Source organism: Platalea leucorodia, assembly GCF_965183815.1.
Source record: "Platalea leucorodia genome assembly, chromosome: 2".
Lineage (NCBI taxonomy): Eukaryota > Metazoa > Chordata > Aves > Pelecaniformes > Threskiornithidae > Platalea > Platalea leucorodia.
Genome location: NC_138824.1, coordinates 31,176,039 through 31,200,624, shown reverse-complemented (window position 1 = coordinate 31,200,624; position 24,586 = coordinate 31,176,039). Strand labels below are relative to the sequence as shown.

The 24,586-nt window shown below is 38.3% G+C and overlaps 1 protein-coding gene across 3 annotated transcripts; it reads right to left on the bottom strand.

The window, feature by feature from the left end:
- Positions 1-285: 285 nt before the first annotated feature.
- Positions 286-24,368, bottom strand: SUCLA2 (succinate-CoA ligase ADP-forming subunit beta). 3 transcript variants are annotated; one of them, XM_082337757.1, is made up of 11 exons: positions 24,183-24,368; positions 21,980-22,163; positions 11,455-11,554; positions 11,097-11,259; positions 8,248-8,376; positions 7,660-7,798; positions 6,135-6,296; positions 5,911-6,053; positions 3,174-3,294; positions 2,789-2,877; positions 286-1,085 (listed from the first exon to the last, which is right to left on the bottom strand). In XM_082337757.1, the coding sequence occupies exons 1-11, from the start codon at positions 24,267-24,269 to the stop codon at positions 1,011-1,013; spliced, it is 1,392 nt and encodes a 463-aa protein (XP_082193883.1). In that variant the 5' UTR covers positions 24,270-24,368; the 3' UTR covers positions 286-1,010. The 3 variants fall into 3 exon arrangements, with proteins under 3 accessions (XP_082193883.1, XP_082193884.1, XP_082193885.1); XM_082337758.1 differs by lacking the exon at positions 24,183-24,368 and having other exon boundaries at positions 21,903-22,067; XM_082337759.1 differs by lacking the exons at positions 21,980-22,163; positions 24,183-24,368 and adding an exon at positions 12,019-21,896.
- Between the last annotated feature and the right edge of the window lie 218 nt (positions 24,369-24,586).

The following is a 24,586-nucleotide window of genomic DNA, read 5'->3' as shown; positions in this document are numbered from 1 at the left end:
AGCAACATTTTTCCTGCGTATTTGTTTGTGCAGACATCAGTTATGGCCACTTAGTAAGATGTTATATGTATGATATCTGTCCAAGCTTTTCAGCACAGCGCGAGTTCACATGTTTTTAATCACGCGGTGCAATTCAAGGAGAAAAAAAAATTACCATATGTGCTATTGTAAATTTACTCCTAAAAAGCTTTTAGCTTGCTATCTTAAATTATGGTTTAATCCATGAGTATATGCAATTTATCAAAATGGTGACATATAAAGAAAAAGACAGTAGAATTTTGGGGAGACATTTTATTAATGTACAATTTTATTAGCGATGTACAATAAACATTTTAATTCTCTACGTATTCTGTCTCCTTGAAGTTTGGTAAATGCTTGTTCATATATAAAACGACACGATGCTTTTTTAGTAAGGACCAGAGATCATGAAAATCTAAGTGCTACAGTATATTTTGTAGTGATTAAACACGTCGTCCAGAAGAGTTACCAGCCACTTCAGTGAAGCACTTCTAAAAATGTTTCTGATCATGTTCAAATGCACCTGTTCATAAATAATGATTGGTTTGCTCATGTCCATTATACTGCTAAGTACAACTGTCTCCAATATAAAATACCGTTTCAATACATTTCTCCACATGGATAACTATATAATCTAGTCATATTTACTTTTAACCAAGGCTAATACAAATTTACAAGTAACGTAACTTCAGAATTTTTTCAGAATAATTATTTTTCAACCAGAAGCTTTACTTTGGACAACGCAGAAGAATATTGCAAGTGACATTCTGCAGCAGAAGCTGGAGGCTTGAGAACAACTAAGAAGGACTAAATATCAGCAATACACGCTTTTACAAGAACTCCGACCATTCTGAATGTTAACATTAAAGACCAGGTACTTCAGTTTGTGCGCCTGTCAAACAATCAAAACCTCCACACAAAAAAATGAAAAATATCCCACAGAACACAGTATTTCAGAGAACATGTTAGACACCAGCATGACATTTCTCAGATCAAATTGGCAACTGAAATTTAACATCCACCTGAGCTTGTTTTGCTAAGGTTACTATTTCAGAGAGTTTCACCACCTGAAAAACAGAAAATAAAGACTTAATTTCAAAACAATCCTAACTTGAGTGAGCTGGACCAATCTTTTTAAACAAAGTAATGCCAGAAAATCATCAACAAGACCTTGGGGGGGATTATTTAGTCCAGTGCTTCTTAATCACTTTTAAATGAAAGATCAGTCAAGTCTTTTAGAAGACATCTCATACAGTTATACAATGTCTAGTTCTCATTTACAACCAAATACCTTGATAAAATGCTACAAGTTTTAAACTCTATGTGCCACCTTGTTTTCTTGGGAGGCACTGGGGTACCCACTCACAAGAGATTTTATATATCTAGAAGCTACTTCTCCTCTAAGCTTTTGTGGCAAGCATTGCTGGATCTTATTTTGATACCTTATGGAGCCTCGACATCTCAAAACCTCTATGAATTATTTCCTGCTTAGAATCAAACATTAAAACTGAGTCAGTGGTTCTCTAGGAAAAAATAAATTCAGAACTGTACGTTTCCCCACAATACAAAATCCACCAGATGCCCTCTAATTTTTTGCACATCAAAAATTTTCATCTTCACTGTTGCTACACATTTGTAGTATGTTTTTCTTGTCCACGTTACCTAACTTCAAAAGCACCTAAAATACTAGTTAGCTAGAATAATTTACAGACATCTGTTGAATATTTAGGTAGAAAAAAATACATTTAACGTCACTGGTTATAATCACTGCTTTAAATGCTCAGCTTATTACTCTGATCTATCCTCATCCACTTGTTTATCCCACTCATGGCATGATCTTACATAAACCGGCTTAAGGAATTACCTATGGGCAACATACAAAACGAACTATAACTCTTTCAGAAAGTTCTTCTACAGATACATATAATTTAAGATTACAAAACTAATTTTAACTCCATTTGCATGGCTCCCTGACTCAGCTGAGAATTTTAGATTCAGCAGCAGCTTTAGCAGATGCATTACGTAGATACAATATAGCTTAAAGACCCATACCTACTGCTAGGGAAGATTTCCATTGACCTAACCAAAGCTCCATCAGCCTAGCAGGACTTAATACTATTCCTTGAAACAGAGGGCCATACTGTCAAGCTAAGCACGTTTTTCCTTCAAGCAATCCACAGCTGCTTCTAGAGCTTCAAGCCCAGGAAACAAAGCAAAACAAAACACACCAAAAAAAAATAATCCCAAACAACCTGTCTGAACATCTGAATATCTAATTACCTTATGAGGAAATAGGATGATCAATCATGTTTGGTTTTAATCATGCACACTGAAATACAGTGGTCTATCAAAGGAAGTGTTACATTGCATTTTTCAGCTACCTCAATTTAAGTATTTTCTTCCAATTAATAAAGCTAAGCTCTTAGCCATTCCCTTACCAAAGAGAGGGGTTGATCTGGTCATTTACCTGTGGGTTTGTTTTTTTTTTTTAAAAAACCTATTTTTAACCTGCTTTTCAGAGGGGGGTGGGGAAAGAGAAAAAAGTCCCAAACAGAAATTTCTGGGGTATAATAGCTTCTGACTGCATAGCTCTTCTCCTTACAAAATATGTATTTACTAATTTGTAAAACACTTGCTTCAGGCCCTGATAATAACTGGCGCTGTGGTTTATCCTAAGCTACCTTTAGTTGATTGAATAGAGTTTCAACTTTTCAATATTCTGCAACAGGTGCTATGTTCTGAAAAGAGTATTTGTAACCAGCTGTCTTACCATTTTTGCAGCTTCATCCAAGTCATCACACGCAAGGATTTTGAGGCCACTAGCTGTTATTAAAGCTTTGGCATCATCAACTCGTGTACCTTAAGAAACAGATAAAATGCCACTTTTATTGAACAGGAGACTACCGCTACCAGAGTATTCTCATATTTTCTAAGAAGCCTGTTCCAAAAGTAAGTTAGTGAACAACAACTTTGGTAGTTATAAAAGCAGGAAATCTCTTTTTATTAACTTGCCAATCCTCACCATCTAAATTCAAGGTTTGCCTTATTTTTCCATAGTCTTCAGCTTACAGGCAACTTGCTATGCAATATATAAGCTCAAGAACGTTTGTCAATATGGACAGACATATATTTAACATGTACTGAAGCACACTCACCTTGCAACCGTACCACAATAGGTATTTTTAAGTCCAAATCCTTTACTGCCATAACGATGCCTTGTGCTATCACATCACATCGCATAATGCCACCAAAAATATTTACCAGAATAGCCAGTACCTACAGAATCAATGACAATATTTACATTAAAAATGGCCAGAGGCACATCAGATAAAAGCACCACCCATCCTTTCAGCCTACAGAAAATTCAAGCTCAATAAGGGACTCTGTGAAAGACAAGGAACATTTCTGTTCTGGAGAACATCAGCAACAAAAGTACAGTTCCATAAAGTAACATACAGCAGAACAGCTACTTTAGGAAAACCCTATTGCAAAAATGCCCATCCCATGAAACTTCCACATTGTCCTTCAATCCAGCATGAGTTGCAGGCAATAACCATTTCTCTTACAGCGTGTATTCTGTGTAGCTACTTGAAAAAACACGCACCCATTTTCTGTACAAAGCCAACAGTGTACATTACTTCCAAGTATTCTGAGCTTGATTAATAGACAGCTGTTCGACTTTCTTCAAGCAAATCAAACAGATGAAACTTCAGTACAGCCATTTAACAACTTAAATTTGTCAACTGTTTATCTTCCCATTTCTAACATTACTCCAGCAGAGGTACCTCCCACACTAGTACCTCCACGTACTGAAGAAGCCATGCTAAAGAACACAGAGACTTTACAAAACTCACGCACAAGACACTGTTCATACAGTTTACTTAAAAGCTAGCATGCTCAGAGGTAAGCTCTCTGAAATATGTTTTATTCAGGAGGACTAAGACTGAGGTTAAAGAAAAGTCTTTTCCTACTCAAGTGGTGAAAAGGAAGGGTAAAAAGATCATGGTCAATGGTGAAAGATGGAATAAAGTAGGAGCAAAAATGGGTAGACAGCCTTGGAGGACAGAACAAACTTAACAAGACAAAACATTAATGTGAAACTGCTTAATAAACAGTAGCTTGGTTCTCATTATCTTGCAATTAGACCAGCTCATCTGTGTGACATCGTTCTTGCTCCTGCTGCTAATAGGTAGAAGCAGCTTAGACTGGTACCCCAGGAGACTGTTCCAAATAACCCCTGAATTGAACCCAGAGTGCCAGTCAGAGTGTGGTCCACAACACCAGTAGGCTGTACTGCTGTTTGACTTTCAGCACTAGGAATCCCAGCTACGGTCATCATTTTTTGATAAAATAGTGAGCAGCTGAAGGAAGGCAGAAAGGGAATGATACATTAAGAAGTCTGCTTGGACACCCTCTGTCCATTGCAAGAATTTGTCCCAAATCAACAACCCCCAGACTCTTCCTTGTTTCTTCTCCTCCTCTTTCTGGAATTCAGGTGCTCTGTGCCTGTGTCCCTCACTCTTCCCTCAGTTTGCTGAAAGAATGTGAAGAAAGAACAAGTCTTAAGAGGAACGGCTGAGGGAACTGGGGTTGTTTAGCCTGGAGAAGAGGAGGCTCAGGGGAGACCTTATCGCTCTCTACAACTACCTGAAAGGACGTTGTAGTGAGCTGGGGGTCAGTCTCTTCTCCCAAGTAACAAGCGATAGGATAAGACGAAATGGCCTCAAGTTGTGCCAGGGCAGGTTTAGATTGGATATTATGAAAAATTTCTTCACCAAAAGGGTAGTCAGGCACTGGAACAGGCTGCCCAGGGAAGTGGTTGAGCCCCCATCCCTGGGGGCATTTAAAAGTCATGTAGATGCGGTGCTTAGGGACACGGTTTAGTGGTGGACTTGGCAGTGTTAAGTTTACAGTTGGACTCAATGATCTTAAAGGTCTTTTCCAACCTAAATGATTCTATAACACTCTTGGAGAGTGTGTCAGACCCTGCATTTTTTAACAAAAATCTTTCCAATGGGGAAGAGACTAAGCTCCTCTGTAACATCACTCACTATTTGTTTCTGGCTCTTTCCAAAGATGAGCAAGTGGTGCATGAAATTCTGGTGCAAAAATAGCATACCATTACCAGGTCCTGCAAGTCACTCCCACCTTTTTTGGTTACCTCTTTTTCATATTTTTCATTCTTTTTAAAAAGTCCCAAATTGCCATTGAGTTCCCACTGGGATCAGCACCTTTATGTAGACTGTCAGTCCAGTCCTTGCATTGTCTTTCTGGGATGGTAAACCTCATCCTCTATTTTCAAACAATTTCTATTTTAATAATATTCAAACACTTCTGATAAACTTTCAATAGGATAAAACATTAATGCCCTTCCAAGCCCATTACAAAGTTATTTTATCTTACATTACATATAATTAGTACCTTAGAAACTTGTTTGTGCACAGCACAGTGAATATTCATCTCTACAATGCTATGCACAAAACGGACCCAGCTGCAAAACGGGCCCAAAAGGAAAAAGAAAAAAAAAAAAAAAAAAAAAAAAAGTGGAAACCCATCTGAATACTGGTTTCTGTTTAAACAGCAGGCAGGGGAGTTTCTGACTCAAAGATTTCTGGAAAGATTCAAATACAGCTGTAACTTCAACCAGAGGACACAAAACTGCCTATTCAGTACACAGCAAAGAACCTATTTTTACAAAAGGGAAAAAGATTCAACACGTTTGCAGGCCTTCTTCATTTGCACCAAGATTAAGCTGACATCTCCATTTTCTTCCCTTTTTAATTCTATGCTTATAAAAACATGTTTTCTGGAGAACGTGCACGAAGCATTTCTTTCAAATCATAGCCTGTTTTACCACTGTGTAGGACCTTGATATGCCAACTCTTCCCTCACCTTTTTATCAGAGGTAATAAGCTTAAAGGCTTCTGTCACTTGCTGCACGGTAGCACCACCACCAACATCAAGGAAGTTTGCTGGAGTTCCGCCATGAAGTTTAATTATATCCATTGTGGCCATAGCTAAACCAGCACCGTTGACTACATGAGAATAAAGATAACATTTAGGAATTCAGTTTATAAATTCATTAGGTCATTTAAAATTCATTAAATAAAACATACCTAAGCAGCCTATGTTTCCATCCAATCCTATGTAGTTGAGATCTGCTTTTGCAGCATCCCTGTCTCTTTGATCTTCCTGTGTCCAATCCTGCATATCAAAGATCTTCTTCTGACGATAGGCTGAATTACTGTCAAAGTTTATCTTTGCATCCATACACATCACTGAAAGGAAAAAAAAAAAACAAACCATCATTTAATACTAGAATAATAGCTCAACTGCTACATGAATATGTTAAAGTATGTTAAGTCAAACTTGGCAGCTAGCTCATGCAGTCCAAATTTAAAGTTTTGCTGAAAAGACACACTTAGCACTGCATGTAAATACAAGATTCTCTCCAGTTTACCCACACAATCAGTTAAGTCCCTTTAACTGCACAAAAAGGAAAGATAACTGTATTTCTTGAGACACTCTAAAATTAAACAAAGAAGCTTACAACAAGCTGTTTGATAAATCTGGGCAAATTATGCTTCAGTAATTAGCATAAAATTAATCCCTACAGAAGGTCTCTGTTTTGGGGTTTTTTAATCCCTCTTAGTTTTCTGCTTTTAGATTAAGTATATAGTGTGTGTGTGCATGCATGTAAACACACAGAAATACAATGAAAAAACATCTGAGTTGGAAGAAAAGGTGTCAGAAGAATACACACAAAAATAAGTTTCCCTTAGATATAGCAGGTGATGTGGAAAACCTAGAGTATTCTTTATATCAGAACTAGGTTTCTGTCTGTAAAAATATAAGACTTCATTTCTACCCCCCACTACAGATGATATATAAATGACAAGGCACAAGAAACAGATGCGAGAGACTGTTCCACACTGTTCATTTAAGCAGTATTATTTAAAAAAAAAAAAAAAACAGTATAATAATTGTAAGCTTAGATGAAGGAGCTACATTTATGTTTAAAGTTAAAACCGTTGTACCCAAGTTCAAGTACAAATATTCTCCACAGATTTATTTTTTGCTGAGAGGGGAACTGGCTGTGATTGAATATTAACTAACCATTCTGCAACCGGATATGCTAAAAACCTGATAAATATTAAGATATCACTTAAACACCTATAGTCTTTTGATACATCAAACACAACCAGTCATTCTGATGCCTGAGTAGTAAAGGCAGGAGATTTCTAGAAGGTGCTACTATTCTGGTTACTTTTTCAGTACCAACTTTGAATACACAAGATGGCTAAAGTTTCAATTCATGATTTTTGAAAGGACCCAATTTCCAGAAATGTCTTATGCTGGGCAGCCAAACACTCAAGAGTGCAAGATGTATTCTTTTTAAATAAATAAAAAATTTTTAAAAAGGAAGCTATTTAAACTTAAGATCCTACCTAGCAATTAAGAGCAGATATCTACTATGCTTAGATTCTCAAATTTATATGCTTTATTAAATTCAGTTTTCAACATACCATGTTAATGCTGAGTCCTCTTGCTGTATACAGCTGAAGTTTTAGCAGTGCAAAGCAACTAAGATTTACAAAAATATGAAGCTGTTACATGAAGAATATGAAGAAGAAACATTACCAACTCCTGATGCATCTTCCACCATAGGATTTATTTCTATCATGGTAGCATCATATTTCAGAAAGAGATTATATAATTTGATCATATTTTCAGCTGCTTCATCGACCAGATTAGGAGGAAATCCCATTTTTTGGGCAAGCTGAAAGTAAAAGATTGGTTATCAGTTAACTGATATTCCAGGTTTGATTTAGTTACAAATTAGGAATGTCCCAGTTTAGCTATTATTTCAGTGTCAATTGAATTTGTAGATGTAGAACCTCTCCTGTCTTCCTGGAAAAAAAGAAACTCTTTGGTTTGAAAAGATTGCTTTCAATACAAAACACTGCACTTATGCTAAAAAAGAGCTAGTAAAAAGTCATCATCATATGCCTTTAGAAAGCTATATAAAAGCTAGATAAAGCACTGCCACGTAGAGTTGGATTTACATTGACTATCACCTGAAGATACTTCAGTATCTAGTTCAAGTCTGTTTCAAAATGTCAAAAGAGTTTAAGACAACTCAGCAGGTTGAATGCATGCACACTTTACAAAATTTAGAAGCAACCCTCCCATCCTCGCTAATGTGTACTTTTCCACATTAACAATTACCCTAACAGCTTGCTCCTTTTTTATGCCTTCCACTATATCAATGGGTTCCTTAATTATCGCATCAGGATTCTCTGCAGCAACATCTTCAATATTAACACCACCCTGAGAACTGCCTATCAGCACAGGACCCTAGAATAAAAAAGGAAAAAGAAAAAGCATAAGTAATTTTACACCACACAATTGAAACTTAGATCTTCCCATAAGACACCTCACAGCAATAAAACCTTGTTGTTAGTTGGAATGTTACTATTCATTCATCTATATAAAATCTTTTAACAATACTTTCCAAATTTTAAGGTGTATGTTAGGTTCAATTTCTTTTAACAAGGAGAACTTTCCTTTGTATACGCTGTAGCACCAGAGTGATTAACACAGACATACTAGTTTTAAATTTTGATGGAAAGATTCAACTTAATAATCGTATGTATTTTATCTTCTAGGTTGTCAGCAGAAAAAGAACAGCCTTTTTATCTCCCCATTCTCCACTCACCCCTACACAAACACACATCAAATGCCAGGCACTCATTTATTCATTCTGCCACGCTCCAACTCCAAGGACAAACCTAGGTCTGCAGAACCTAGTGACAAATGACTACAAACTACTCCGGTTCAGTAGGATCACAAAGCTCAATAACTATAGCCATCACTGAAAGTAAGTCACGGAGTTCTGACAAAACAGCACTCAATTATTCAGTAATAAAAGAAATTAAGAAACCAGAATTGATAACATTTGCAGCAGAGATTTTTAAAAAAAGCTATCTAAATCTCAACAAAAGCATCAAGGACTCACTACCATGGAGCCTAAAAATCTCTCCCCATGGGAACAGTCCTCCAGCGTACAGTAAAGACACCCTCACTTGTATCATCCCAACCTACCTTCCCTTATCACCACCCGTGCATGGATTAGGACAGCTGGTGTACTAACGAAGCGTTTCATATCAGCACAGGTCTTAAACATTGAACAGCCTTATAACTGTTGACAATTAATTACAGAAAGCGTGACCCTGGTTCAGAGGACATGCTTAATAACCCCACCACTCCCCTCCCATCACCATCCTTCCAAATGGAAGCATACAGATGGTAAATTATCCTACATCTAATAGCAAGGTTCAACACAATGAATGTTTCTGGATAGTCATATCCTGAACAGTCAGGAAGCTACAAACACATTACAAAAATAACTCATTGTTCCACAGAATTGACCAAAGTGAACAGTTTTGCTTAAAACATAAGAAGTCTTGCCCCTATTGGCGAATAACACCAGAGACATCAAGTTCCACTTTCAGCTGACTGTTTTAGAGACTTTTCCCCCCCTTAAAGGAAGAGGTTTGCAACAACACCAGGAATACACACAGTGTGCTGTTCAACCTTTACACCTCCTTCTTATGAAAGGCATTTCCTCATCATAAGCATCCTAGGCAAGTTATAGCAATTACAAGCACATCTAAAACCATGACTTATAAAGTCAGCAGTAAAAACAAAGCATATCCCTATCGAAAGACAATAACCCACACAGTTATGCTCAATACACACTAATAAGATTTATTTTTTTTATACAAGAGCAAGTCAGAAAAATATGCTTCCCTTTATCTAATTTGCTTAAATCAGTTACAGTAAATTATATTTCCATAAGAATGCTTGCTTATTGCTTACACAATTTTAAGATTATAAAATCCAGCCATTTACAGTATTTTAATGCCACCTTGTGGTAAGTCTGGGGTGTGTACTGTAACATTTGGATCTTCCCTGCTCTGTTAGAGTACAACAGAATGTAGGTGCCCAAGTCATATAATTGTACTAAAACCCGACACAACTGATACTTTCCTATCAGAAAGAACACTACAGAGGAAGAGGAAGGAAAAAATACAATATTTAACTCCTAATTTTGCAACAAAAAAATAAAAGAGTAAGACTAGTTTCCTCATTCTTCCACAGAAAATTATTTGATACTCATGCCAGTGATACTCCTCTAATTACTAAGAGCAGTGCCTCTGCAAGCTCTTAAGCATCTGGATAGACCAAACTCAGTTTTTGTCGAGCTTCAAAAAAATAAAGTTCCAAGATCTGTTTTACTCTGGCTTTGCTGAAGTTGTTTAGCAATTCATGCTCTATGGTCCCTAATGGAACACTAGTCTGTCAGAAAATACACTGACCCATTTCAGTAACTGGGTTTGAATTGTAGCCTAAAAAGCCACATACCCACACATACACAACACACAAGCTGGAGAGACTATGGCTTTCATCTTCCTGAAAGCTCTGAAGACAGACCCCTAGGCCCAAATCTTCTTCCCAGTTCCTGAAGAGTATCAGCATAAGAAAGCTACCAGCACTTTCAAAATCGAGGGACACAGCTGTGCACCTTTAGGAACCTCCACACATTGGAGAAAAAGGATGTTTCATTTATCCAGGACCACTGGCTCTTCCAAAAGACTTTTACTTATCTTTTTCCTGACACTCTTAAATACTGCATACATGTACGCGCACACACAGCTGTATTTTTAAACTAAACTCTAGTATAAGCATCTGGTAGATAAGCACAAACTAAAACCAAAATGAAAATAACCCCCTCATTCCACCCATCTCCCCTTCAGCCATACGACTCTCAACTTCGGTTGGGCCTACCAATAGTCATTTATTATTCCTTAAATTTAAATTGTAGCATTACATTTTTAAAGCATTTGAACACTAAAGCAATCACATAGTCAGAGATACTAGGAAACAAAATTAAGCTCATGTATATTTCTGATTTTCAAAAGCAAGTGACCAGTACAATAAGGTTTTGTTGTTTTGTTTTTTAAATTCAGCTATAACAAGTTAATTAGTTTACTTCTATTTCTGATATTACTCACTTGAAAAGACCTTTCCATTGTTATTGCAAAATAGTATTCTCTCCTGGGATATCTGCGCTCACAGATAAATACTTGATTGCATATCCTGCCCTTTTCTCCTGTCTGCTTGGTAAACAACTTCTTTCCAATCATTTTGGAGGAGATATCTTTTGCTTCTTCTGGACTAGAATAAAAGAAGCTCAGAATGTGACAAAGAAACTGCTGGAAAAACAGAAGTAGCATAAAAAAATCTTATCTAATTTTTGTTATTTTAAGGTTAATAATTAAAAAACTGATTTTAAACTAAGCAATAGGTTCAATTCATAATGTGAAACTTTAAAGTTTTTCCACTTGGTCGGATAATTTAGAAACAACTTACGAAAAAACTATTTTCACTCCTCCTTTGAGGCCACCTTCAAATGTTCCTTTTCCTCTACCACCAGCTAAAACCTGTGCTTTTACCACAAGATCCTTTGAACCTAGAATGAAAGAAAACCCAAAATTTGTCATCTGTGACTACTAAAACGAATTGCCCCAGGTAGAATAATAAAGGCTGTTTTCATTTTATCCCCCCTTCTCCACCCCCACCCCCCTGACTCAAAACACAAACATGTGAATCAAAGACTGTATTGTAACTCACATAGGTTATTCCAAAAGTCTCAAACCATCCACAAATTGCAGCTTTAGGCTGTTCTGTGAACAAACCCTGGTGAGTTAGTATCCAAAAGTGTTGACACTTTGAGTGTTCTGATATATCTTTAACACGTTTGAATGACAAATGATTAAGCACCCAGTAAGAAATGGCTAGTATCTCACAGACTATTAACAAGATGAAACTGAACATCTAACACGCCATAATCCAAGATTTTCCTCAATCAAGTACAAATACCCTATATCTCTAACCACTATCTTCTCAGCAATGATATGTAACTATGGCACTTACCCAAGTCAACTTGCAGGTCCACTACAGCTTCCATTCAGCAGAGCACTGATGCATAAGCTTGAGTGCTTTGCAGAAGTCAGAGGCCTAAGTAAATCCACTATTTTTCCCAGAGTAGGCAGAGTAATCCCTTTAGTTGGCTTTAACTGTTTAAAAATCCTTTACAAAATATTCTTCTAGGTAGCGGAGATTGTGCATTTGTGTTTAAAAAGTAAAGTACGAGAATATAATCAAAATCAAATGGAATATTCTGAAGTGTCATTGAAAGACAAAAAGCAAAGAAGAAAGTTCATCAAGTCATTTAAGGTGATGAAGAAAAACAAAGCCCTGAGTTATTGTTCAAGTTCAATCACACTGAATACACTGCAGAGAGCAGCTAGACTGCAAGATGTTAAAGAGCTGCCTCATTCACATTTGTGCGGCACATCCCAGCTTTTCTCATGCCACCATTAGCTGAGCCACTGGTCTTTCCGAGCAAAGAAAGAACTTGCTGTTCTCTTGAAAAGGCAACCATGGAAAAGCCTAAGAAAAATTACAGTACTCGAGCAAAACTAGCTGCTACGCATACTGAAAAAGGTTACGGCAGACACAAAAAAGTTGTGTTGATTCCTATTTTGACCTGCATCCTGCCTGGCCAGATAAAATTAAACTTGCATAATATCACAAGCTAGGGTGGCTATAATCAAAGGGAATGGTCAAGTTACTACTCCCAGCTAGCTACTTGTAGATATTACTTCTTGACGGTCTACCTAACAACAGATCTCTGAATCCACAACTGGTACGAAGTTCTTTAGCACAAGAAGCATGAAGGTTATAAACACGCAAGTATATGTTGATTTACTACAGTCTATTATCTAATATTTAATTCAGTTCCTGAAGATAACTATTTTTTATAGCTAAATACTGGCAATCAAGTAAGTTAACATGCCTTATAGGAGCCATGCAAAACAAGACTTAACTTTTATGCAATTACTTTAAGTACAAAGTTTGCTTTAGGAAACACTAAGCCTCATGTATGAATAAGATTATAAATAGTAGCTTCAGGGATAAATGAAGCCACATACTCCAACATGCAAGCTTAAAAATAAAGTTTCATCCATTTGAAAACAATTTACCTTATACGTACATACAAACACAAAACTTGGAGGAGCATGACTTCTTAGTGTTGGTATAAAAGAGAGAGGAAAATATATTCTTCTCTGTGAAGACATTTTAAAAAACAAACAAACAAACAAAAACCACCAAAAAACCCAAACCCCACACTTGCTCCCTTGCTCACAAAGGATCCAGCTGGGCTCCTTCACAAGGATCTGAAGTGACTCAAATATTTAAGATTTAAAATATTCACAGCATTCTTTTATTATTTTGAGCTTTCTACAGAAGTTTTACATCTGACAAAGATTCAGAACTGATGCACTTAGTAATCAAGACTAAGAGATTTAGCTTACAGTCCACTAGGAAGTTCAGAAGAGAGGGTCCTCTTTCTCCACCCTACTTTTCGTCTCCTATGCTAAGTCCAGAAGGTAAAAGCTGCTTCTACAGAGAAGTTTTCAGGAAAGCCATGAAGTTCACCCACAGGCACCTTCTTTGTAGCGATTACTCCTCCTGGCAATAAAGACCAGAATCTGAACAAGTCAGAACCAGATGCCAACTAAAGCTCTGGTAAGATCTCAGCTGGAACATTACGTTTAGCTCTGGGCATGATCATAAAAGTAATTTTCAATGGGAAAGACTGGGTACCAAGATGATCACCGAAATGAAGAGCTTCCTGTATAAGAAGAGACTAAAAGAGCTTGGCACTTCTTTAAAACTATCAAAGGAGAACAAAGCAAGAACATGATTACAGTCTTTAGCCATACCTGGTGAGGGACAGAGCAAGAACACACAACTACACATACATCATACATTCAGCTTCCTGCTCTACACCAGCCAAAACCAAAAGCCACCTCCCAAGGGAAGTCGGTTTTAAAAAGGTGCAAGCAAAAAAGACACTCCTTTACACAGAAGACAGTGAAGCCTGCCAGGAGACACGAGGGAAGAATAGGAGATTCAAAAGGAACTGGGCAGAGATGTTCCCTCTGATATTCCTAAGATAATAATTATGAATGTTGGGGGGAAATGAGGGGTATGAACTGCAAAAAATAGCCAGGCTAACAATCTTCCTAAATAGCATATTCTTTTGCCACCACAAGAGGCAGAGTATTAGGCTCGATGCACCACTGCCCTGATTCAATAGGATATTTCTTAAGAATTTAATTATTATGCATGATTACACTTTGGCAACAGATAAAGACATCCAAAAAGAAGTGTGTGAGAAACAACTTTAAACTTTTCACAGTCAGTTTTCGCCATAACAAAGTTGTCATTGCATTATCCCTTATGCAACAGAATACAACAATTGTGGCATTAAATAAGCAGGCTATTAATGATTTGTAATTTGTTCTCCTACAGCACTGCAAGCAAACTAGCTGCTTGATTGCATAAACACGTAACACTTCAAGGGTTATTTGACCAGCTATGTTTACAAGCAATTAAGCTGCATAAGTGTACCTGAAACAAAACTTAAGATAACGTGTTCTGAGAAAACCTTAACTTAACCCATGCAGAAAGTTTATTGTTCAATAAACATTTTTTCCTACAGCTCCTATTTAAAGTGACCCTAGAACTAGAGGACAGAAATGTTTGGTCACACACCTCAACTGCAGTGTTACAGCTGCAGCACTATCACACCATCTGACACAGCAGAGAACTGCTGATACACAGCAACCCAAGAAAAAATTTGAACCAGTAGCTAACATAGTTTTCTACTCAATATCAACAGCTGTGCCCTTCTGTTTTGCTTACACTGCTTTGAAATGCTGCTAAGCTTTTGTTTCAATGAAAAATAGCAGTTTCTGTCCTAGAGCAGGTACCCACATACAAAGTTAGGACAGTTTATGCCAGCCAACATTACACCACAGCAGCAGTCCTATCCTGCCTCCTGTCAGCTTTTCACTCCAGTCTCCTTTCTTGTGCCAGCATAAGCATTTGCGCAATCGTGCCTCGAAGCATACCAGAAGAGCGACTCTGCTGAAGGCAAAAGCTAATCCAGCAGACAGTACTTTTGCAAGCCTGCACACCGTGTGACAAGTACATGCACAGGGACACTGAAGTGAGCAGGACAGAAAGCAGAACATCTGCTTTCAGCAGCAGTAACAAACTGTAAAGCCTTAACACAGGGCACTAGAACAAAAAACCAAACCTTTAGCACAGCTGATGTCTCAGGCAAGCAAGCTACAGAACAACACACAAAACTCAGAACAAGCATTTGGTAGGAGCTGCATTTCCATATTAATGGCAGTTAGCACTAAAAGCATATGAAAGTAAAACAGCCTGAAAAGAATCAGGAAATATTTAGAAAAGTAAGAGTAGATAGCAATAAGAACAAGTGCCTGAAATCAGCAGAACACTGAGTCAACATCTACCTGTTCAGGACAACAAAAATCTACACAGTACTAACACTACGGGTTTCACCTTCAACAACAGTTTATTAACTAGACAGTGAAAGAGTCATATAGCCAGGACACAGCCTGATCTTCATTTCTAGCAATACTGACATTTACTTATTGGAAGGAATAAGTGCTGATTCCAAAACCTACGCTTTCAAACTGGGAGAAAGGTCTCTTTCTCCCTGCATGCACGCATTGATCTGTGTAAAAAACAATCTTATGATAAGCTTATTAAGAGGCAAGAAGGCTTGTTGTTCTGTTGTATCTGAAGTTTTCCGTGCAAGTAGAAAGGCTGATGATTAGGGCAGACAAACTTTATTAAAATGTTCTGCTTTACAAGTTTCCATTCTGACTTTTTCAAATCGCTTTAATTGCCACTTCTCTGCCCAATATTGACTGTAGCAGCAGTAGTGCTTTCCACACATTATAAACACCTTCATGATAACCGTGCAAGCCTAACGTGTTCTGACAAAACAGACAACAGCAAAAGGCAGTGATAGGTTAACAACGCAAGTGCCGATCAAGTTCTCAAGTGGCATTCAACTGCAAACTTACCCTGGGAGAGAGACAGAAACCCATAACTTTTGCCTCAGTTACTCTGTATTTAAATTTTTAGTTCCAGGAAGAATCTCTCCATTTATAACGCAAACCAATTTTTTTCTTGTTGCACAGATATAATAAAAACTCTAAGTTTAAACAATATAGTTGTATTTACTGGAATTAGGGAGGGAAAAGATGGGCTTGTAACTAACAATGTATTATTAACAGAAGTATCAACATCAAGAATTTGCCGACCCTAACTCTGCCAACACAGGCAGAGAATGTCTTCAGAGTATACTGTCTGCGTTTTGTTAATAAGTATAATTATTTAGAATTTAACTTCAAAATTACATGTTTTCAGCATTTGAAACTTTTCAGTGTTAGAAGAATCATTGCATACAAATCAAAAGTATGACTACCGATATAATTATGCACTTCATACTTTCTTCATACTTTCACTGAAAGGACCGTAACAGTCAGGAGAGCGAACAAGATGTTTTGCTATTACAAAATATTATTTTCTACACAAATACTTCCTGACATTAATCAACTGCATCAAGTTTTTCATCAACTCACAAAACAGGTTTGGTTTTAGCAATTGCTTAAGTTAAGCAATTAAAATACAGCTGTCAAAATTTGAATCTGCTGGTTAGACGAGTTATTTGAACTAGTGAATTATCATCAACAACATACTTTGTTATTAGAACTTCAAAGTAGTAAAGTGCTATAGAAGAAAGCAAAAGCTGAAGCAAAATGTAAGCTTCAGATGCCAAAAAAGTAGCGTTTGCCAGAATTCAAGTAAATGTTTTGTTTCTAAACTACTACTGCTGGTTATCTAGAGATTTTGACCAGGTAAGCAGGAACATAATTGGAAAAAAACTACTTAATGCTGACCACTACAGCAGTTTTTTTTAAACACCTGGGCGATTTCTGCACAAGTTTGCCACCTCAGATCATCATCCATGTCCTACAGCATCTGAATAAACACTCTGGAGCTTCAGACTCTACAGACAACCTAAAAGACATCAGTTAACATAGTCAAGCAGATAATTCACAAACAGGGAAAACTGATAAAGGCAAAACAACCAAGAAGTATTAGGAAAAAAAGACTAGATGTGAGCTTTCAGTGTGACACAGAACAAAAAAACCCCAAACCTTAATCACAAACTACGAAGGAAGGTGTGGCATACACTAAGGAGAAAACCACCCCAGCTTTTACGCCACAGTGCCTGGAATACCTATTCTTTTGAAGAGCTAATAAAGAAAAAGCTAGTACTTTACTCAAGAAAATCACTGCACACATTGTACTAAACTTTGGTTTCTGACTGAATCAAGCCTGAGATCAATAAATCTACTCATAAATCTACCCAGGTTTACACATTACTTTTTTTTTTTTTTTTTAATAGATACAGGTTGTATGTTTAAGCAATAGACAGAAAAATAAAATAACAACATTGAAAGGAACTTAAAAGGTCTGCAAAGAAGCATCTATTAATCACAGAACTGTCTGCAGGAATACAGCCAAGCCAACTCCTTAAGTCATTCTATAGAAAGCATACCAAAAAAGATCATTCCGTATAAACCACGCTGATAAGAAGATGGAGTAGATCTCTTAAACTGCAAGCAGCAGCAGACTCCATTGCTTTCAGTCTCCTTTCAAGAACTCTGGTGTAGAAAGGTGAAATGTTATGCACTCAGTTTCTCAACACTTCCTATTCTGTACAGCTTTTTATTTTACTAAAATTTGACAGTCTGCCATGAGCATAAAGCCTTGGAATTCGCTATCTTAAAATCCTACTGGAACACAAAAGCTGCTTCAAGATATTAATCACTTCAGAAGTCTTACCTCTCAAATACTCATGAACAGAAATATATACTATAAAAGAAAAGCAGGCTGTTCTACAGGCGTACAGTATGTCACTCCCTTCCACACAACTGTTAACAGAGGAAGGTGTCAGGAAGCATCAAAACTTCAGTTACAGCAATGCATACACTTTCATAGATGCTGTCTTAACAAAAAGCAATACTATACGTTTCAAAGAGTGTGTTCTGCTGAGCTGTCCGCTATCACACTGATGAAGCATCTGTTTTTCAAGAAATAGTCTTTAGGTTCATTAGTCATGTTCTTGATAATGAATGCATATCGGCTTCTAAATCAGCACTGGTCACAGTGCTAGCTGGAATGCCTGTGTAGGCTGAAAGTAAACCATAAACTTAGAGGCAATCATCAAGACATACTGCAGCCTCTTATCAACACTCTGGAACAGAATTTACTCAGCTCACTTTTTCAAAATTTAAGTGAGACACTTATGTAACATATGAAGAGCCACATATTGCAAAGCTCACAAGTAACTAAAAGCACTTCTTTTTTTAATCAATAAAGTCTTTAAAGACTTCATCAGATACAAGCCTTCTCAGCTCTGAGTAGAAATCCATTCTTTCAGTGGCACAAATGAGATCTGGAGGTCTTGAATGGAAACAGTGAACTACTGGAGGAAAAGTGAGCGAGCAGTGACACTTACAGGAGGTCCAAACCTACTCCCAGGGACTGAATTACTCAGCAGTAGTTATTTTAAAATAATAATAGTTTCATGAACCAGTATGTGATAACAATTTACCTGAAATGAGATAGAGGGCTCTTTATAGGGAAAAGCTGCTTGTGATAAGTAACACATTCCAATGATGACTCTCAACAGCCAGACAAATATGAAAAGAAAAAGCTATATGCAAACTAATGTTGTAATAATTACAATGGCCAACCTTCCCATGACACAGCAGAAAAGATTTTAATAAAATAGAAGCAAAACAATAATCATTTGCAGAACCTTGCTAGAACAGAAATCTGAATTGAAAACAGCACTTTAAAAAATCTGATAGCTGCAGCAGCAATCAAATTTTTAAAAAATAGCCAAAAAAAAAAGTTTTTCTTCCTTAAGACTCAAACCATAAGTGATCTGTCATCATTGTTCAAAAGTTTCTCACAGCAGCTTATTTCATCTCTGTATCCTTGAAAAATATTAGAAAAATATTATAGGGAAGAAAACAATGCAAGCTTAAGTACGGTATTTTACTTCACATACATTTCAAACTTACTTCACATACAGGTAAACAATTTGCTCTGTTTAGGACACTTAAGTCTCTAGCAGAAAAAAATATTTACTACAAGAAAAACTCGGGGGGGGGGGGGGGTGTTGGGGTGGAGAGGAAGCAACCTTTCTGGCTTCCAGACTATTTCATCTAACTTCAGACCTCAAGATAAGCAAAACTTCAAATGAAATTCTAACAAATGTCATTGTTTTTCTTATTTAAAGAATATTTAGCGCACTCTTCTAACTAGGCTCTAAGACAAACTGCAACATTTGTATGCCTCAGCTTGATTCTACCACACACTAGTTACCTTGCAGTGATGATAATCCTTGGTATGGTTAAGCTTTGGTTTCGTTCATACAACAGGGTTACATTGATTTAGCTACAGCCACAGCTAAACTATGATAATCTCTGTTCATAAGAAGGTTGTATTTGTTATCCGCTAGGATAAAAAGTTACCTGTTTCTAACTGGAGTGAGGTATCTGCAAAAGGAAAGAAATCCAATGCCAAACTCAAGTTTACAGAGAGCAGGTTTCTGACTAAAGGTTATCAGGAGCATGTGGATCAGCGCTAGGGAGACACAGCAAGCAAACCGATTATCTTTGTAACGGTTTAGACAAACATTTGAAAAAACAGTTTAACACATAAAAGAAGCAAAAGATAATCTCGTATCTACTGGCAACAACTCTTACACAACAAAAATAAACAATGAGCAGGTGGACAAAAAAAAGTGAGATTTTTTTCATTCTGCTAGAGATTTGCTTTGTTTGGTTTGGGTTTTTTTTAAGTACATACTAAATGAAAACTAGTGGGGAAATGGCTACAATAACAAAGAAATCCAAAACAGTGGAGCAAAGGATAATCTGTCACTGTTCAGAACGAGTTCTGGACAATGTTTGAGCAATGCCTCAAAAACTCAAGCTCCTTCAGTATGTTCTCTTTTTGGGAAGTCTTCCCTTCCTCATCTCAAGTACCAAAGAAAGCCATAGCATCAAATACACACCAACTTAAACAAACTACACAGCTGACAACCAGAAGCCCTGAATTCCTTTATTCTAGGTTACTGAAGGATGCTAACTCACATACTTCACAACTTCATTTTTCTGACCCCCAAGAAATTGCACAGGGTCACATACTCCAGATAAAAGGCATACCTATGACATCACATGGATGAGACAAAGCTATAAGCCAGCAGACATACCTACTTTGCCATAGGACTCCCCTCTGAACAAGGAACAAAAGAAAGGAAACCTGACCTGCGAGTTTCCCCGCTGTCTATTAAAGAGCCATAGGCAAAGGTTGCCTCATTTGCCACTAGCAGGTCTGTACAGGTATTAAAGTAACCAATGGGGTATGCCTGATTTCTGAAGTTTAGATCATGCTACAAGCTCACCTGTAACAGAAGGCAAGGGTCTGAGTTTTAAACCATTCTCATAACAGAAGTATTTTAACACCTTTCTTTCATACTAATGAAGTTGTAATTTTGTATCATTTACTCTCTAATGGGAACAAGACAAAGAAGGCAGGCAGAGAATACCTGAATTTCTGGGACATCAGATCTAAAGCAAAAGCAGCTTTTCAACTCTGTTCTACATTACAAAGCAGCAGAACTTGCTCTAGAAAAAAAAATTATCTTCTTTTTCAGATCTCATTTCTTGCATTAAATCTACACATGAAACTGAAATGAATCTAGCAAAACCTGTAACCCCAGGAATCACTACAAATGCATCCATTTGGAGGTGAAAAGAGATTTAGGCATTTGCATATGAGAGTGGAATACGACAAGCAATGTCCTTCATTAGAACTGTGTGACAAGCCGGGGCGGGGGGGGGCTTTAAACTAATTTAAAAAAAAAAAAAAAATCAGTATTAACACCTCAAACAGTAGAAGCTGACTTCTATATTACATCCAAATTAAAACAAAATATTCTACTAAGACATAGTAGATAAAGTGGCAAAGTCAAGTAGGCAGAGTCAAGTCCAAAATTAAAGCTCAACTATATTAAATAAAGTATTTAAGCACCAGGAAAAGGAGACTGGATGCTTTTTCATCGAGCCAGGAATTTATCGTATAACTACAAGCCATCAAAATTCTCCCCTCTGACATGAAGTAGTTGCATTCTGCCAGAAAAGCATGTTCACAATGGAATAGCATTTTGTTCTTCTTCTGCAGCCTAAAGGTAAGTATGCTTTGCATCTTCTGTTCTATAAGAGATCTTGGACTACAGAAGCCTTACCTGCCGCCGCCACCACCACTAAAGCTCTTCACACAAGATTTCCTCTAACTTTGCTTGAGAGCAAAAAGAAATCCAGGATTTGCACAAAGTAGAGTCTATTACTCATCTCAAAGAAGCTTAGGCAGTTGTATTAGTCTAGGCTAATGCAATTTATACCTGCCCCATTCCTTCTAAACAAGACTCACAAGTTACAGGAAAAGTATCTGCAGCATGTGGGATATGGGAACGATGGTGCCTGAAATATATGTTCACAGCCTATAATGGAAGTAGGATCAAGTCCTTCACCACTGGTATTTCAGGGATACAGTTTAGCTTCATAAACAAGTCTCGATACACAATGGAGAGCATCTTTAAAACTAGGTCACTTAACTGATTTCACTGTGTACTTCTGCACTGAGCAATTTTAAGCATTAGAAAACTTCAAATTAAGAAAATGTCAGCTCCAAAGTAAATACTCAAATCTGCAAGAAAGTTGCTTCACAGGAAAGGCTCTCTTAAAGAGAAGGTATATTCAGAACTCCAAGAAATGTCTTACCAGGAAAGACAGAAAAAGTAGTTAGAACTTGTATCAATCCCATGCCTATATTGTATATGTTCTCTTTAATATTATACCTATTTCTTTTGCTATTTTGTAAGCTTCATCTGGTGTCCTGGCAACTAGTCCGTGTGGAACAGAAATGCCAGCCTCCTGCAAGAGTCCCATGCTCAAGTATTCATGTAGCGACAGCCTCCTCTGTTGCTGCTGTTGCACCTGAAATCCATGATTATTGAGTATTCCTGGACTTCCACCAAGCACCTGAAGGGGAAAAAAAAAAAAAAAAAAAAAAGAGAAAGAAAAAAAGAAAAAAAAAAAACAAAGAACATGACTGTGTTGTGAAAAACTGCCCTCTTTGTTCAGGTTAAAAAAAGTCTACGTATTAAACAAGTACAGTTTAGTGTACCAATGCAAGTACCCGAACACTTAATCCTAGACTTGTTGTACATTACCCTTCCACATCAGTCATTCATGTCAGGGTCTGGTATTGGGTTTTGTGAGGTTTTACTGGGGCAGTGGGAAAGAGCTGGTGAAGCTGCTAGCACTGACAAGGACTGGCAGGGTTAAAACACCCTTGAGTATTTAGTGAGCATTTAAGTACTTTAAGGAATACATCTGTAGGGAAAAGAACCTTGAGGAATTTTGGAAGTACAAGAGAACAGAGAAAAGCACACAGAATAGGTTCATTCAAAAGTTTTAGTAGATTGCCTCTGTCTGCCAAACTAAGAACTAAGCCCTGGGAAGGAGCAGCAGCAGAAACTAAGGTACACCACCTTCAGTGGTTTTATGTGGTAAATTTAATTTGCTACAGAACAGACTATTCAGCCTTCATATGACTATCGTGAAACAGAAAAAAATTAGCTATGACCCGTTTCAAACATCTACACTGAATCAGAGGGTTGCCAAGAGTGCAAAATAACTAACATTTCAAATGCTAAGTAAGATATAACATGCCTAATATTCAATCCAGGAAGTTCCAGTGTGGAATGAGTCTTAATTTCACCTTTAAAAGTGATGTACAGAACTCCAAGAATTTGTGATACATATTTTGTATAAAGCAATTCAGGGAGAAACTGATTTTGATTATAAAACATCAGAAGTGGTACTACATGAGCAATGCCTATTAAAAAAGAACAGCTACTCACGAACTTTAAGACAACATAGATTTCCAAAGGGTACTTTGTAAAGTAACTGTATTTCATGACAAGAAAATTATCAACAACAAAAGTAAAAAACGTTTGCTGCATTTTTCATATTTCAGTATATAGGAACAAGACCTTAATTTTATACACACATGAAACAGCAAATCTACTGAATTCAGCTAACACATAACCATAGATTAGCACTGAAAGATTCCAGGTAAAAAGACTACAAAACAAACTGAGATAGAAGGAAAATTTTGTGTTTATTTTTATTTTTTTAGTATATACCATTGGCATAAGTACCACAAAAATCAGTCTGTATTAAGAGTTTCTAATAGACTGAATTTTTAAGGTTTTGTTTCATTTTAAATGAAGTAAACATGCAGGCAACACTAGAGCTTTACTACGGCATTTCAAGCTAGCGAATCGCCAGAGCCTATTTAACCTCCAAAGGATTCCTTCTGCAAACAGGAGGCCCTTTCCTTGGCATGAAACCCAAGCGAAAGGTGCTGACCGCTGTAGCTGCTGTTTCTGGCGCTGACTGACCGGCCGGGCCTGGGAAGCTGTCTGTAACACGAGAGGGGAACTCAAAGCGACCTTCCTCCATATGTGGAAGGAGAAGAAAGTCGCACGGGGAGTTACGCACTTCAGACTCCCTCACTCTTTTGTTTGCACTGCTTTCCAGGGGCTCTGCAGCCAAAAACAAGACCATGCCCCGAAAAAGCATTCACGAGAAACAAGGGCAGAGACTGGGGAGATGCGAGGTGGAAGAAGAGTTTACTGGCACAGGCCGACCCCTCGTGGGAGTAAGGTGACGGCGGAGATGGAAACACTGGGATTTCCAAGCAAGTTGGGGGGGAGGGTTTGGAAAAGAAGGAAAAGGGAACCACGCCGGGAAGACCTGCCACAAGCAAGAACAGCAGCTGCGGGGGGAGGTACGCCAAAGGCGGGCAGACGCCTGCCAGCCCCGCCGCCGCGACAGGGCAGGGCAGGACGGCGGCGGGAGTGGGATGAGACGGCCGCTCCTCCCGCCGGCCCTTCGCAGGGAGCGACCCCGACCCCGACCCCAACCGCGCCTGGCTTGGCTTGGCCCAGCCCGGCCCGCTCCATCCTGCCCCCCCTCCCGAGCGGCCTCTACCTTCGCCGTGGCGGTGCCCAGCGTGGCGCGGAGGCCATTGCCCCTCAGCCCGGCCGACACCCGGCTGCAGATCATGGAGGCCGCCATGGCTGAGCCCCTTCGCCCTCAGGTGCCCCGCTCAGCGCGCATGCGCCACCACCGAGGCGGGGCGGGGGGCAGAGGGAACGGGGCGGAGCAGGCAACGCTCGCGCGACTCCTCTCCCTCAGGGACAACGGCCCGCGGCGCGGGGGAGGGGCGACTCGATGGTCTCCCAGGGCCCCGCCCGTGCCCGCAGCGGCCGTGCTGCCCCCTGCCGGGGCGGACTGAGGGCGGGCGGGGACCTACCCGCCTTCCCAGGCTCTTGTTTTTCAACGATTTTGTTTTTAAAAAAGGTTCTTTTCCGACAGGGGTCCTAAAGAAGGTT